Source organism: Musca autumnalis, unplaced genomic scaffold, assembly GCF_047663935.1.
Source record: "Musca autumnalis isolate F117 unplaced genomic scaffold, ASM4766393v1 scaffold_4, whole genome shotgun sequence".
Taxonomy (NCBI): domain Eukaryota; kingdom Metazoa; phylum Arthropoda; class Insecta; order Diptera; family Muscidae; genus Musca; species Musca autumnalis.
The window spans coordinates 223814039-223830712 of record NW_027411977.1 but is presented as its reverse complement, the minus strand read 5'-3'; the positions used below and the strand labels follow the sequence as shown (position 1 = coordinate 223830712).

The window sequence follows — 16674 nt, the reverse complement described above, 5'->3', positions numbered from 1 at the left end:
GTATACCAAGCTGTGACGTTGGTAACATCCAGATTTTGGAGGAATCAATGACAGAGGAGGCTTATTTTGATGTTTTAAAAAATGATTTAACCAACTGCGTCAAGAAATTTGGGCCTATTGACCCTGAAAATTCAAACAAATAGCAATATAAGTACTACCAAGACAACGACCCTAAGCATAAATTTTGACTTGGTTGTTATACAATTGCACTAAAGACATTGGACACACCAGTCCAAAGCCTAGATATTAACCCTAACGACAATTCATAAGTACACCTGAAGAAAAAATTCGGGAATATGTCGTCCATTAACAGGAGGGAAATAAAATGCAATAAAGAATAATGGCAAAAAATACCATTGGAATATGACATTCCGAAACTTTTTTATTGAATTCAGATACGTTTACAAGCTGTTATTGAGCCCAAGGTGGAGATACAAAATATTAGAACCAACTTTTCGAAAAATACAGTGAAAGACTGAAAAGTTGCGAGTTTTGCAATCCTTTGTTGACAGCGCAAATAATGAGTTGTTCTCCTTTTTGTTAAATTTAGCTACATTTCTATTTTATTAATAAACTTGTGTATGAATAAAGCTCTTCACAAAAATATTACTAATTATATTTATTTATACCAATAAAATGATGTTTTACTTAATTTTTTTTTTTAATAATTTTAGTTTTGTAATAATTAATTTTACCTAGTGTATATAAATAATAAAATCATAAAAATATAGTCATGTCACGCATTAAATTTGTCATACTCTGCTAATTTGGAATATATCAGTGAAGTAACAGATTTTTCAATATCATTAATTTGTGCAGGTGATAAATTGGACTGGACAACTTTTTTGGCCAACCATTGAAATAATTGTACAGTTAGATGATCTTTATTGATTAATTTACTAGGACTGCGAACATCATCAGGAGAAGTTGAAGAATTATCCAATAAATGATTGTTTATCACTTCATTTTCCATATTCTTTTCATTTTGTTCTTTCTCCTTCAACAGAGCTTCATCCGATTTATGACGTCTTGTTTCTTCAAAACTAGTTAACGTGTTATTTATATCACCCATAGATGATGCAGTTGACTGCACAACTTTTCTGCCCAGCCAATGATGTATTTGTACAAATACATGATTATTGATTAATTCACTGGGACAGCGAACATCTGAAGAAGATGAAGGATTATCGAGTATAAGATTGTTTATCTCTTCCCCTTCCATATCCTTTTCTTCTTGTTCTTTCTTCACCAATACACTTTCATCCAATTTTAGACGTTTTGCTTCTTCAGAACTAAATGTATTATTTATATCACTCGCCGCAGATGATGTAGTTGACATATCACCTTCATCATATTTGCTGTAGTTTGATCTGGAAGAAAAGCAGTTTGGTCAAGATTTAAAATATTCGTTAATACAAATATGTATGTTATCTTATGTGCATATCGGAACAAACTTAATGTACGAAAAAAGCTCCCGGAGTTGTATAGGCGTAAACAGTATTGGTCTGGTTCAGAACTGCAAGAATCTACTAATTTTTAATATTTTTTTCATAACCAAGGAAAAATTGTTATGGTAGTAAAAATTTGTAGATTCGTGCAGGTTCTGGGACATATATTATTTGAAGAACACCCACAGAATGCATTTCAAAGCGTAAGCACGCTGGTTTGTAAACTCTATTTAAGCCCCAAGATTATCGGGTTCTGAGACACACTTCACTTCTCACTTAATGAATGCCCAAAGCATTTTGTTCACCTCATTTACTTCCATTTCTGCGAATTTCTTGGGGCTAAAATTCCATATTCCTTAGGTATTTAAAAAGAAGAGTAGACCATAGTCCGTCCATAAAATACTCAAAAAATGCGGGTAAATGGGGTGAACAAAATCCTTGAGGCATGAAGTACGTCTCAGAACATACCCGTATTACTTCTTAAAGATGTATTTTTAGCGAAATGTGCATGAGAATAGTAATCTCCAATACATTTAAAATAGGCTAGGAAACTCAATTGAGGTTATTCTGAATTAAAATTCCCCGAGAGTTTTTCTTTTCACTTCCTCCTTTAAGTTGAAAAGGCTTAACGAAAAACAAATGTATAAAGTTTCTAATAAATAAGATATATCATAGAAACTCAATTCTTCATACATACCTTTGACACTCCGATAGATGCTCCAAAAAGGACAATTCATTCATATATCTATAGGTGGTAACAGGTTTTTGGTTTGGATCAATGGAACGCCTCTTATATTGCCTATAGGAATCTTCCAAGCATCTCCATTTTCTTCTCGCCTTATCTTCTATGGGAAATGAATAGATATCATCAGAAGAGACGCCAAATAACGCCACCACTTACCGCTTATACGAAGTTCTCTGGCAATTTGCTTCCATAGTTTTTTCTTCAGTTCATACTGCTTATATTCATCGGATCTATGATCCCAGAGGCAATTATATTTTTTTACTTGCTCAATAAGTTTCATCTTTCTTTATTCTGTGGCCGGATGTTTCATGTTTGGCGTGGGACTTTGTTGTTAGAACGATTTATGGGGGTAGGAGGATGGATCTATAGATCGAAAAAGGTGGGTAGATGGATCTATAGATCGATAAAATTAGTAAGGGCATTTATGTCATGTTCACACGAGCGTTTTAATTACGTTGTTCGCTTGTCGAACGACGTACACGAATTAACCCGTAACCCACTTCGAGAGGATTTATTTGACGTTTGCGCTATGGAATTGACATTTTAAATCCAAACCCACTGGGTTAATCCGCTTAAGTGTAACCGGGGTATTAGCTCTGTTCCAGAACTAAAAAGTTTTTACAATTTTTACCACTTTTACACATTTTGCGTTCCCGTACACAAAAGCTTTGTTCCTTTACTTTTTTAATGGTAAAAGTGGTAAAAGAGAAAAGTGTCAAAATTTCTCAAAATTGCTCTCTCATAAACATTTTTACCAGAAAAGGAACGGAAAAATGGTAGATCTGGCAGCAATGTCAAAAAGAAACATAAAAAAATCAATTTTATTTCACAGATTTTAGTTGTGCCTTTTTACTTTTTCAGTAATAATTATTCAGTAACTTCTTTTCAGAGAGTAAAAGAGATTTTACTCTTTGATACGAAAATAGAGAAATAAGTAAAAAAACAGCATTTAGTAAACTTTATCAAGATAACAGTTGAAAACCAAAACAAAAACAATGGGGCCAATGCATGAAAGAAAAACTAACTCCAAAACAATGAAAAAGTTCTTAAATTTTAAGCAAAATAAATGAAAAATAATTAATAAATTAATAAAACAATCAATAAATATAGCTGAATCGTAATATTTATAGTACTTTTCCACAAAAATAAGATAAACATTGAGCAGCTGACCATTAGCAGATGATTAAAAAACAGCTGATCGAACTTACTAAATGTTGCTGGGAAAAATTCTTTCAGCAACTTCTCAGCAAACAACTGTCAAAATTGTTCTCTCACTTCGCTCTCTTTTACTGAACTTTTGTGTAAAAAGACAGCATTTAGTAGCATTTCGTAATAATTATTGCAAATTATCACGTAAAAAGACACACCTATTAATTTAATTTTTTCATCGTTCGACTTTTTCTTCTGTTTTCTTCTTCATTGTGAAATAATCGTCAAACAAAAGTCCAAAAATCAGTTCTGCCATTTTTTACCGGCAGAATTTTTGCTGGTATCTAATAGGTGTGTACGATAACTTTCCCAGCAAAAATTACTCAGTCAATTCCAGCAACCTCTCTCAGTGAATTTTACTCTCTCAAGCAAGAAAAATTGCAGAAAGTTATCGAACAACAATTTGTAAAAACTTGCTAGGAATCAGCTGTTTTGAAAAAGAAGAAGAAGAAAAGTTTTTGCATCAATTTGATGTTCTTTTTTCCATGATTTTTTTATATTTTTCAGCTTTTGATGTTTAATTATTTGATATTTCAATGTTTAATTTTGTTTTCGCCAAACAAGAATAAAAAATAAAACAAAACAAATGTTTTCAAATCAGCTGATCAGACTTGCAAATTTTTGCGGGACAAATTTTCCCAGCAAAAATTTGCAAGATCTCAGTCACAAAACTCTCCAAAAATCTCTCCAAACTCGCTCTCTTTTGCTGGATAATTTTGTTATCGAACAGCATTCAGCAATAATTTGTACGAATTTGTACAAATTATTGGGTTATAGTACACACCTAATGGTAGAAGAGAAAGCCACTTTCGATCTCTCTCCTCACTTATACTATGTTTACATTTACGAATTCCACTCGATTCAACTGTCAATTCCTTTGCCTATACGTCAAATGAAAACTCATCTGAAATCGAGTGGATTTCATTTGACGTTTGAGCAATGGAATTGACAGTTGAAATCGAATGGATTTCGTAAATGTTAACATAGTGTTACTCTCTTAAAAATTCCTTCCAGTTTTGCCACTTTTTGGGGTTAAGAAACGCTTTGCAGGTTAAAAATGGTAAAAATGGCAACCTCAGGTAAGTAAAGGAACACAGCTAAAAATGTACGACTTTTACAACTTTTACCACATTGTAAAGAACGGGAACAGACCATTTATTTCGTTTAAAAAATATTGTTTTCAATCAATAACAAATCTTTGCATTCTTAAAAGAAACAAAAATGTACTTGGACTAAAAAATAATCTCGGCAACTCTTTTTTCATTTTCGACATATCACTGGCACCCTATTGAAAATTTCACTGGCAAGAAAAATCGAGTTCCAGTGGAGTTGACAATTCAAAAAATGTAATTGTGGTAGTAAAATATTAGGTCTGTACAATAACTCAAAAATTTGTACAAACTTTTAAGGGGAGTACACACTAACAGTCAAAACTGACAGTCAACGTACTTTTAGGACAATTTTCCGGCAAATAACAACTTTTATTTAACTAAAAACTTTTGAAATACAACATTTACGGTATTATTTAGAGATTACAAAAGAAATTTGTCAGTTAGGCTTTGATATTCACGAAATAGACCTCGATGAATGTCAGTTTTGCTTGTCAATGTGTACTATACTTTATAAAATGCTGTTCGATAACAAATTTCTTCAGTAAAAGAGAAATTAGAAGTACTTGCAATTAGTTGCAAGAACTTGCAAATACTTTTTACATGCGAAGTTATAGAACAGGCCTATTGTGTGTGTATTGAATTTTTCGAACTGTCAAGCGCTGAGTACATAAGCTGCCTTGCCTGCTTACCTCGCTTACTTCTGATAAAAGAAAAAAGAAGGAAAGGGCAACCCAGTTCGAAATTTGCTCGGCCTTCTTTATTCTTTTATTTTTATTATGTCAGAAATGAAGCAGGAAAGCAAGGCAATCAGGCAAGGCTGCTTATGTACGCAGGTCTTTACTGCCAAGTGTAAACGCTGGATTAAACTTTTCATAATTAATTTTTTCGATAAATTCTCTCATTTGTTATGGATGGGACTTTTGTATTCGTCGTTCAGAGAGTATTTCTAGTAGAAATTTTCTACTCCATGGTGGAATAAGAAGGTGTTACATCGATAATAATAATCGGGTCATTTACCACACCAAACGTCAGCATTTGTTCACAAATTTTGACATTTAGTCTTTTTACTAGGATAACATTTTTCCTTTGTGTCGGTCCACACTAGAGTGAATTTCATTAACCCACTTAGCGCCGAGATTTTTTTTTTTTTGCGAGAAAACTTAAACTTTTTTATGAAAATTATATTTTTGAGATTTTTTAAGCATTTTTTAAAAAAATAACTTTTTTCTCTAAAACGTATAGTTTTCCTGCAATCGGGCCTTCTTTTAAAAGTTCCAAAAACTTTGGAGGGTAATAGCTCATTTAGACTAGCCACAAATCCTCGACTGGATTTATTAAATCCAGTACAAATCTCATTGCATTTAGATATACATTTTGGAGGATTTAAATGACAGTCAGCTGATTTTTGTTCATAGCACAATTACCAAAAAACATACGACACATTACAAATGTATTGTTTAATACTGAAAATGTTAACACATTATGCTACTAATGCTAATTGAAGAGCAAATAAAGAATTATTTTATCGCAGTTTGCCCACCTAAAATAAATAAACGAATTATTTTATCGTTTAGACATCGTAAATATTAGTCTTGGTTGATTAAAATCAACTTTGTACATCAAAACAAATTTAATTGTTCCGCCTTGTTTACAAAAGTTTTACATTTTAAATTATTTTTAGTGTAGCAATTCACCGATGCATCTACCTTGTTTCTTGTGCCAGCTTGCAACTTTTTGTTTTTTTTTTCTAGCAACATGTTGCAAAAAACAGAGTTGTATACGAGGATTTATGCCAGATTTAAAACAAATCCACTCAATACGAGGATTTATTTTTGTATGGGAAATCTGGTAGATTTTGGGTGGATTTAGCGAATAAAACCTGATAATGGGCTAAATCCGGTTAATGGTGTCATATCTAAATGGCATATTACGCTTCTATGGAACTCGATCTATAGACGCATAATTGCATGCCAACATTTCAATGAAATTAATCTAGTGTGGCCCGGGACTTTATGTTATCGAAAAAGTAGTAAAAATTAGTAGATTCTTGCAGGTTCTGGAACAGAGCAAATATGTACGTTCGTTTACATAAAATTTGTACAAATTATTACTGGATGTTGTTCGTTTACGCTACAGTACCATGCAAAAAACCTTAGTCGATTACAAGAAGCTACTGGACTTGTACACATTTGTACAAATTATTGAGTAAAAGACCAGACCTAATGTAATATGTATTAAAAAATTAAATTGTTTTAATATGTTGAAGTAAATTTGCCACAATTCTAATATGTCACGGCGAATTTATTGTTAACAAATTTTGACAGATTATATTCTGAAAATAACTTGCATCTGAAGCTGTACATGTACTTGTTAGAGCTGGAAAAAATCGATGGCACTATCGATAATATCGATTATTATTTAAAAATTCAATATCGATAGATAGTTTTGCCTATCGAAATTATCGGAATAAAAACCCTTAACCTGAAATCCATTGAAATAAATATAAATTTCACTGCCTTTGGGCTATGTGTGTGTAAGAAAGTAAGTCCGTAGTCACACCTACACATATTTTGGTAAAATAAAATGTATTTTTTTACATTTTTTTATAAAATAAAAGCAGTTGTTTATTCTCCTTTACATTTCTGTGAACTACTTTTGCATAATTTCAAGAAAATCATTTTCATTTCCGCCATTTTCATCTTCAAATTAATGGCGATGACAACTTAACGATAAAATCGATAGCAATCGATATTTTAAAACATTATATCGAAAATATCTAATGTTGGGAATATCGATGGTTTGCCAGCTCTAGTAGACCTGGCAAAAAATCGATGACACTATCGATAATATCGATTATTATTTAAAAATTCAATATCGATAGATAGTTTTGCCCATCGATATTATCGGAATAAAAACCCCTAACCTGAAGTTCATTCAAATAAATACCCACCAAGCATTTATTATCGCCCATTACCCGAAGCAGTCACTCCCAGGCGATAGAAATACACATCCGCGATCTCGCATTCTAATTGAAGTAGGCACACCGTTCGGGAAGAAATGAACCACGTCCACGACACTACTTGTGAATGTCGCTTTCGAGACTTCCTAGAAGTACTTTTAGCGATAAAATTGGTTGTGACGAAAAAAAACATTTTTTTTCGTTTTTCATTTTATCTGTTGTTATTCTTTTAATTATTATTTTTTTTTACTATTTTAATTAATGTTCCAAATTACATACGTTTTTAAAGAACTATCCTTAGATGAAATTGCCATCTTCATTAATTTTTGTGCTTTTAAAAATGTTATGTTGCCTGGCCTGGGAATCAAACCCATGACCTTAAGAATGCAAAGCGAACATGCTTACCACTGCACCACCGTACCTTATAAACACCAGATAGACTAAAGTCTTATATTAGTTTAAGGTTGTACACGCCTCAAATGAACGTAAACAATCGAAGTGTCTGCATTGACCAGAGAAAGTGTCTGCCCATGCGATAGTCGTAAGTAGTAGCATTGTTAGTGTAAAAAAGCAATAATAGAATTTCGATCTCCTTTTCTGACACTAGGTAGTTATTCAAGAAGTTCAAAAAGGGGCAGCAATGCAATTGTTATTGTAAAATGATAAAGGATCGCTATTTTCTAGAATAGAAGTTCAGAAAGCGATTACTTCTGATAGAGGAAGTGACTCACTCACTCCCAATTGCTGGCTGGGTAGAAACATCGCTGCTTTTCTGTCGTATGTGTGTGTGAGAAAGTAAGTCCGTAGTAACACGTACACATTTTTCGGAAAAGTAAAATGTATTTTTTTTAATATTTTTATAAAATAAATGCAATTGTTTATTCTCCTTTACATTTCTGTGAACTACTTGAGCAAAATTTTAAGAAAATCATTGACATTTCCGCCATTTTCATCTCTAAATTAATGCCGATGACAACTTAACGACAATATCGATAGCAGTCGATATTTTAAAACATTATATCGAAAGCCAGTTGTATTTGTAAACAAAACAAGGAAATGTCTATAAATTATTGGAATTTAAAAACTAATAATTTTTTACATTTCGTTGAATATTTTGGAAAACATGCATGAAAATTCGTTACATTTTCAATTTTTATGTTTCCACATCATTCCACTAAATGCATCAATTCTCGCAGAAAGTAGAATTCTTGCAGAAAAGTTTGGGGTCGCTGGAAATTCATAGAAAAAGGAGAAGCTGTTTCGATGTTTTGTTTTAGAAATCAAAGAAGCACATGTATATTATGGCTTTATTTTTTTAAACTAACAAAATACCTCACATATTAACAAACGTTGTATCGCCTCTACAAGCGGGGATCTACTGCGCGGCTTATCGTTCGAACTTGGAGGAGGTTACATATCATTGATATGAAAAAGTCTTTCTGGGAAATGGATTTTTTCCGAATGATATATTTTTTTTTTTTCTCAAAAAATATATGTCCCTAATGTACATTGAAATAGAAATAAATGTATAAAATGTCATATGAAATTTGACACTAACGTTACAACCCAGTTCAGTCAGCTGTGTATTGCTGCTACCTTTTTCACATGTATGTTGTCACTCTGGGTATACTAATATACAGACCAGCTGATGTCATACATGTGAAAAAGCATATGGTGTAATATAGCCCTTATTCTACCATGCAGAAAAGTAAAGGAACGGAAAAATGGCGAATGATCTGGTAGCAATGTCAAAAAGAAACATACAAAATCAATTTTCGTCTTTTATTTCACAGTTTTTAATTTAGTTTTGTCAGCGTTCGACTCTTTCTTCCGTTCTTCGTCTATTTTTTCTTCATTGTGAAATAATCGTCAAACAAAAGTCGAAAAATCAGTTCTACAGTTTTTTACTTGCAGGCTGGTAGCCAGTGGTAGAAGAATTGGTTAAAATTGCTGCCAGTTTTACCACTTTTTGGGGTTAAGCGGGGTACACACGATCAGTTTTGACAGTCGATTTTTCGGAAATATCGATAAATGTCAAACAGTCCAGCAACCACAAAATATTTTGTGGTTGCCTGATGACTTACAAAAATGAACGGCCACACTGGCAAGCAACCGATTATTTGAGCAAAAAAAACTTTGCAGGTTAAAAATGGTAACAAATGGTAAAAATGGTAACCACAGGTAAGTAAAGGAACACAGCTTGTGAAATAAAAGACGAACATTGATTTTTTTATGTTTCTTTTTGACATTGCTACCAGATATACCATTTTTCCGTTCCTTTACTTTTCTGGTAAAAATGTTCATGAGAGAGCAATTTTGAGAAATTTTGACACTTTTCTCTTTTACCACGTTTACCATTAAAAAAGTAAAGGAACAAAGCTATTATTCCACCATGGTACTACCGATAACAACAGTGTTGTCAACTTTCATTTGTACTTTTCATTCATAATTTTCCGTTTTAATTTTACCGAGTTTTGTCGGTAATAAAAAATACATTAGAGAATCCCACTACTGTTCAAACTTGCAAATTCTTACAAGGAAAATTTTGCTGGCAAAAACTTGTAAGTTCTTAGTCAAAAAGCTCTCCAAAAGTTCTCTCCAAATTCGCTCTCTTTTACTTTACAAGTTTGTTATAGAACAACATTTTGTAAAAATTTGTACAAACTTTTGGGTTATCGTACAAACCTAATTATTTGCCTCCTCCGACATACAATTTTAATTGTTTAATATTAACCAATAATAATATTATATTAATATTAAAAATAATATAATAGGTGTGTACGATAACCCAATAATTTGTACAAATTCGTACAAATTTTTGCTGAATGCTGTTCGATAACAAAATTATCCAGCAAAAGAGAGCGAGTTTGGAGAGATTTTTGGAGAGTTTTGTGACTGAGAACTTGCAAATTTTTGCTGGGAAAATTTGTCCCGCAAAAATTTGCAAGTCTGATCAGCTGACTTTTAATCACATGTTCAATGTAAACAAATCGAAATGTTAACATTTTCGACCAAGAAAATTTCACGATTGCACATTTTTTAGATTCTAAAGCGTTGTGGATAGGATTAAAGCATTATATAAGTAAAGTGCAATTTTAAAATTTATGTTTTGGTTCCGTTTGGTTTAAAATATCAAAAGAAACAAAAACAAATTTCATACATTTTCGGAAACAGCTGACTTTCTTGCAAGTTTTTGCAAAATGCTGTTCGATAACTTTCTGCAATTTTTCTTGCTTGAGAGAGTAAAATTCACTGAGAGAGGTTGCTGGAACTGACTGAGTAATTATTGCTGGGAAAGTTATCGTACACACCTAATATTAATAGGTAATATTAATAGGTGTGTACGATAACTTTCCCAGCAAAAATTACTCAGTCAATTCCAGCAACCTATCTCAGTGAATTTTACTCTCTCAAGCAAGAAAAATTGCAGAAAGTTATCGAACAACAATTTGTAAAAACTTGCAAGGAATCAACTGTTTTGAAAAAGAAGAAGAAGAAGAAAAGTTTTTGCATCAATTTGATGCTCTTGTTTCCACGATTTTTTTATATTTTTCAGCTTTTGATGTTTAATTTTTTGATATTTCAATGTTTAATTTTGTTTTCGCCAAACAAGAATAAAAAATAAAACAAAACAAATGTTTTCAAATCAGCTGATCAGACTTGCAAATTTTTGCGGGACAAATTTTCCCAACAAAAATTTGCAAGTTCTCAGTCACAAAACTCTCCAAAAATCTCTCCAAACTCGCTCTCTTTTGCTGGATAATTTTGTTATCGAACAGCATTCAGCAATAATTTGTACGAATTTGTACAAATTATTGGGTTATCGTACACACCTAATATTAATTCGTTGAATTAAATTTGCCACAATTCTAGTATGTCATTCTAATTGTTTACAAATTTTGACAGATTATATTCTGAAAATAACTTGCATCTGAAGTAGTAAATGTACATTGCAGATGATGTCGTTAGGACTTGTGATCTAGCCGTAGCCCAAATAACAGGTACCCAGCAAAAAAAATTGGAAGTTGAGCAATTGAAGTTATGATTTCACAACATCTTTCGATGTAGTCCAACAGAGCTATGAAAAATTCACTTCGTTCGATACATTTTATAAGCAGTTGCTTTAGAGATCCCTACAAAACAAAAACAGTTGGTTGATCCCTACCCGTCACTGCCGACATAATTTCTTCAAAAGAGAAACAAGTGTGAATATATTTCGAAGAATTTGTTATAAAAAATTCAAACTAATGTTGCGAAAAATTTTGTGGTAATTTACAGACGGAAATTTTTAATGGAGAGGAGTTGCAGTCGATATCTGAACCAGTGATGGGAAGGCAACATAAAAAACCTTTAGGATGACGAAGCAAAATCAGTTGCGCTGGGATTAAATGGAGAACGGAGGAAGTACACTCAATTGTGATTGAATTTAATGGAAACTTTTTTTAATTTGTGTTTATATAATAAAGTTCTTTGTATTCTTGTTTTACACAAATAATAAATGCATTTTATTTATTCTGGGATATTTCGCAATAGCTTGCATTTTAATTGCATCTTTAGATTGATTAAAAACGCAATCCGAAGAGTGTCTTTAAATTCAATCCAAACGACTACATCAAAAGCTGTGATTTGGATCGACAACGGAGTGCATCCTAGCTGTGTGCTGTGGAAGCATAATAGAGTGCATCCTAGCTGCGTGCTCTCTTGTAAAATTCATAAGTGAATTCATAGGAAAAGATGTACTCCAACGGCAAAAGTACTAGAGCTGGCAAACCATCGATATTCCCAACATTAGATTTTTACGATATAATAGTTTAAAAAATCGATTGCTATCGATATTATCGTTAAGTTGTCATTGTCATTAATTTGGAGATGAAAATGGCGGAAATGTCAATGATTTTCTTGAAATTATGCAAAAGTAGTTCACAGAAATGTAAAGGAGAATAAACAACTGCTTTTATTTTATAAAAAATGTAATAAAATACATTTTATTTACACACATAACCGAAAATCAGCGAAATTTCTATTTATTTCAATGGATTTCAGGTTAGGGGTTTTTATTCCGATAATATCGATAGGCAAAACTATCTATCGATATTGATTTTTTAAATAATAATCGATATTATCGATAGTACCATCGATTTTTTGCCAGCTCTAAAATGTACTGTACACTTGTAGTGATTCAACTGCAAACTTTTTGCTGGGTATCATCAAAAACAGCTGATCGTGATTTTACCCGTCAAAACAGATGACCCCGAAGGTCATATACTCCATAGTAGATGACACCGAAAATAATTGTATAGTGTGGTAATTGACTCCGAAGGTCATTTATTGTACAGTAGATGACCCCGTAGGTTATCTCTTCTATAGTAGATAACTCCTAAGATCATAAACTTTATAGTAGATAACTCCGAAGACCATTTACTTTATAACAAATGACTCCAAAGGTCATTTACTCTATACTAGATGACTCCCAATGTCGTCTACTCTATAATAGATGATCTTTAGGGTCATTTACTATAAATTAAATGATATTCGGAGTTATCTACTGTCGAGTAGACGACTTTCGCAGACATCTGTAATATAGTAGATGTCCCCGAAAGTCATCTACTCTACTGTATATGACTCCGAAAGTCATCTAATCTTCAGTAGATGATTATGAATGTCATCTACTCTACAGTAAATGACTCCGAAAGTAATCTACTCTACTGTAATGACTCCGAAAGTTATCTACTCTACAGTAGAAGATCACTAAAGTCATCTACTCTTCAGTAGATGACTCCGACAATCGTCTAATCTACACTGGATGACAATGAAATTCATCTACTTTACAGTTAATGACTCCGAAGTCATCTACTCTGCAGTAAATGTCTTCGAAAGTTATCTACTCTACAGTAGATGACTCCGAAAGTTATCTACCCTAAAGTAGAAGAATCCGAAAGTCATCTACTCTACAGTAAATGATTCCGAAAGTCATCTACTCAGCAGCATATGACTCCGAAAGTCATCTACTCAACAGTAAATGACTCATCTTTACAGTAGATGACTCCGAAAATCATCTACTCAACAGAAGATGACTCCGGAAGTCATCTAATCTACAGAAGATGACTCTGAAAGTCATCTACTCTACAGTAAATGACTCCACTTAATAGTAGATGACACCGAAAGTCATCTACTCTACATTGGATGACTCCGCAAGTCATCTACTCTACAGTAGATAACTCCGAAGGTCATCTACTCTACATTGGATGACTCCGCAAGTCATCTACTCTACAGTAGATAACTCCGAAGGTCATCTACTCTATAGTAAATGACACCAAAAGTCATCTACTCTATAGCAGATGACTCCAAAGGTCATCTACTTTACTGCAGATGACTCCGAAAATAATTTACTCTACAGTAAATGGCTCCGAAGGTCATCTACTATACAGTAAATGACTCCGAAAGTCATCTACTCTACAGTTAATGACTCCGAAAGTAATCTTATTTACAGTATATGACTCCAAAATTAATATACTCTACAATAGATGACTCCGAAGGTCGTCTAGTCTACAGTAAATGACTCCGAAGGTCATCTACTCTACAGTAGATGGTTCCGAAAGTCATTTAATGTTCAGTAGATTAATCCGAAAGTCATCTACTCAATAGTATATGACTCCGAAAATCATCTACTGTACATTATATGATTCCGAAAGTCATCTACACTACAGTAAACGTCCCGGAAAGTTATCTACTCTACAGTCTCCGACAATCGTCCCGGAAAGTTATCTACATCCGAAAGTCATCTACTCTACAGTATATGACTCCAATAATCGTCTACTCTACAGTAGATGATTCCGAATGTCATTTATTCTACAGTAGATGACTCTGAAAGTCATCTAATCTTCAGTAAATGACTCCGAAAGTCATCTACTCTACAGTAGATGACTCCGAAAGTCATCTACTCTACAGTAGATGACTCCGAAATCATCTAATCTACAGTAGATGACTCCGAAAGTCATCTACTCTACAGTAGATGATTCCCAAAGGATCCGAAAGTAATCAAATCAATAGTATATGACTCCGAAAAACCATCTACTGTACAGTACATTACTCCGAAGGTCATATACTGTACAGTACATGACTCCGAAGGTCATCTATTCTACAGTAAATGACTCCGAAAGTCATTTAATGTTCAGTAGATGAATCCGAAAGTCATATACTCAATAGTATATGACTCCGAAAATCATCTACTGTACATTATATGACTCCGAAATTCATCTACACTACAGTAAACGTCCCGGAAAGTTATCTACTCTACAGTAGATGACTCCGAAATTCATCTACTCCACAGTATGTGACTCCGAAAGTAATTTACTCAATAGTAGATGACTCCGATCGTCATCTAATCTACAGTAGATGACTCTAAACGTCATGATCATATGAGAATATAAATTAATAAAAATTTCCTTTCTAAGACGTATTTTAATCACCTTTAGCTAAACTCTTTACTCCCTTTCCCTCTCTCTGATTGACTTGCATGCTCGAAAGACAAACAAAATGCAAAAAAGGTGAGCTTGAGATAAACACAAACTTGTGGAAACCTTTACAAAATGACCCTTGTCAAAGAAAAGGGACTTTATTTACAGACTTGGTGAAAATTTACTTTTCAGCTCAAAAAAACATTTGAAATTCTTGATGGAAAATTTAACGTTTTCCAAAAAAAAAACTTTAAAATTCGTTTTGTTTTATGGTGTGGTGCCTTCAATCGATGATGAAAGAAAATTGATATTGAACTACAAACCCAAAGCAAACATTTTGTGTTATTTCTTCAAGTGGTAATCAAAGCATAACCTCCTCCATGGCTATGTTTCATGCCATTGATTTTCGATTTTTTGGAAGAAATCTTTTGATGATGACTCCGACTCTCCATGGTATCCTCCAAAAGAAAATTAATTAAGTTTTCTTTTGGTTAATGGGGTGTAGCAGAGCAGATAGGGAAGGAGCAGTGTTAGGAAGGTAGAGGGGTAGGGCTAGGTGCAGAGATTCTGTACTATCATCCCTCAGGGCTATCATTGATTGATTTGTGTATGTTCAGCTATCATCTTTATCTGCACCAAACTCATCTTTATTAGAAACACATGTTGGAATGGACGGACTTTCACTAATTGAGCCGTAATGAATGTTTCGTTTAAGAATCCCTCAAGAATTCATATACCTACTTGTGTTATTATTATTGCTTGTTATTTGAGGCTCGTGTATCCTAGAAACAGGCGGCTGGACCATACTTCATCATCTTCTGCTTCTCGAATGGTCCTAAATAAACAAAATCATAAAGTTTATCAATGTCAAGCAAAACAACAAAGTTTCCTTATTAAGTTTGCAATGGATATCATGATATCATTTTTAACACACACTCGAGGAAAAAAATTGTAAAGTTCCTCCTCAACACAAAACGTGATTTTTTTAAAAGAATTTTTTCAAGTTCCTCCTCAACACAAAACGTGGATTTTTAAAGAATTTTCTCAGCATCCTCTTCAACACAAAACGTGGATTTTTTAAAAGAATTTTCTCAGCATCCTCCTCAACACAAAACGTGGATTTTTTAAACGAATTTTTTCAAGTTCCTCCTCAACACAAAACTTAGATTTTTTAAAAGAATTTTTCAACTTCCTCCTCAACACAAAACGTGGATTTTTTAAAAGAATTTTTTCAACTTCCTCCTCAACACAAAACGTGGATTTTTTAAAAGAATTTTTCCAAGTTCCTCCTCAACACAAAACGTGGATTTTTTAAAAGAATTTTTTCAAGTTCATCCTCAACACAAAACGCGGATTTTTTAAATGAATTTTTTCAAGTTCCTCTTCCATACAAAACGTGGATTTTTTAAAAGAATTTTTTCAAGTTCCTCTTCCATACAAAACGTGGATTTTTTAAAAGAATTTTTCCAAGTTCCTCCTCAACACAAAACGTGGATTTTTTAAAAGAATTTTTTCAAGTTCCTCCTCAACAAAAAACGTGGATTTTTTAAAAGATTTTTTTCAAGTTCCTCCTCAACACAAAACGTGGATTTTTTAAAAGAATTTTTCCAAGTTCCTCCTCAACACAAAACGTGGATTTTTTAAAAGAATTTTTTCAAGTTCCTCTTCCATACAAAACGTGGATTTTTTAAAAGAATTTTTTCAAGTTCCTCCTCCATACAAAACGTGGATTTTTTAAAAGAAT

General features: G+C 32.9%; 1 protein-coding gene across 2 annotated transcripts; it reads right to left on the bottom strand.

Annotated features, from left to right (window-relative positions):
* Positions 1 to 534: 534 nt before the first annotated feature.
* On the bottom strand, positions 535 to 2595 carry LOC141401242 (uncharacterized). 2 transcript variants are annotated; one of them, XM_073981312.1, is made up of 3 exons: positions 2350 to 2595; positions 2146 to 2293; positions 535 to 1370 (listed from the first exon to the last, which is right to left on the bottom strand). In XM_073981312.1, exons 1-3 carry the CDS (start codon positions 2471 to 2473, stop codon positions 737 to 739), a joined length of 906 nt encoding a protein of 301 aa, XP_073837413.1. In that variant the 5' UTR covers positions 2474 to 2595; the 3' UTR covers positions 535 to 736. The 2 variants fall into 2 exon arrangements, with proteins under 2 accessions (XP_073837413.1, XP_073837414.1); XM_073981313.1 differs by having other exon boundaries at positions 2146 to 2290; positions 2350 to 2577.
* Positions 2596 to 16674: the final 14079 nt, after the last annotated feature.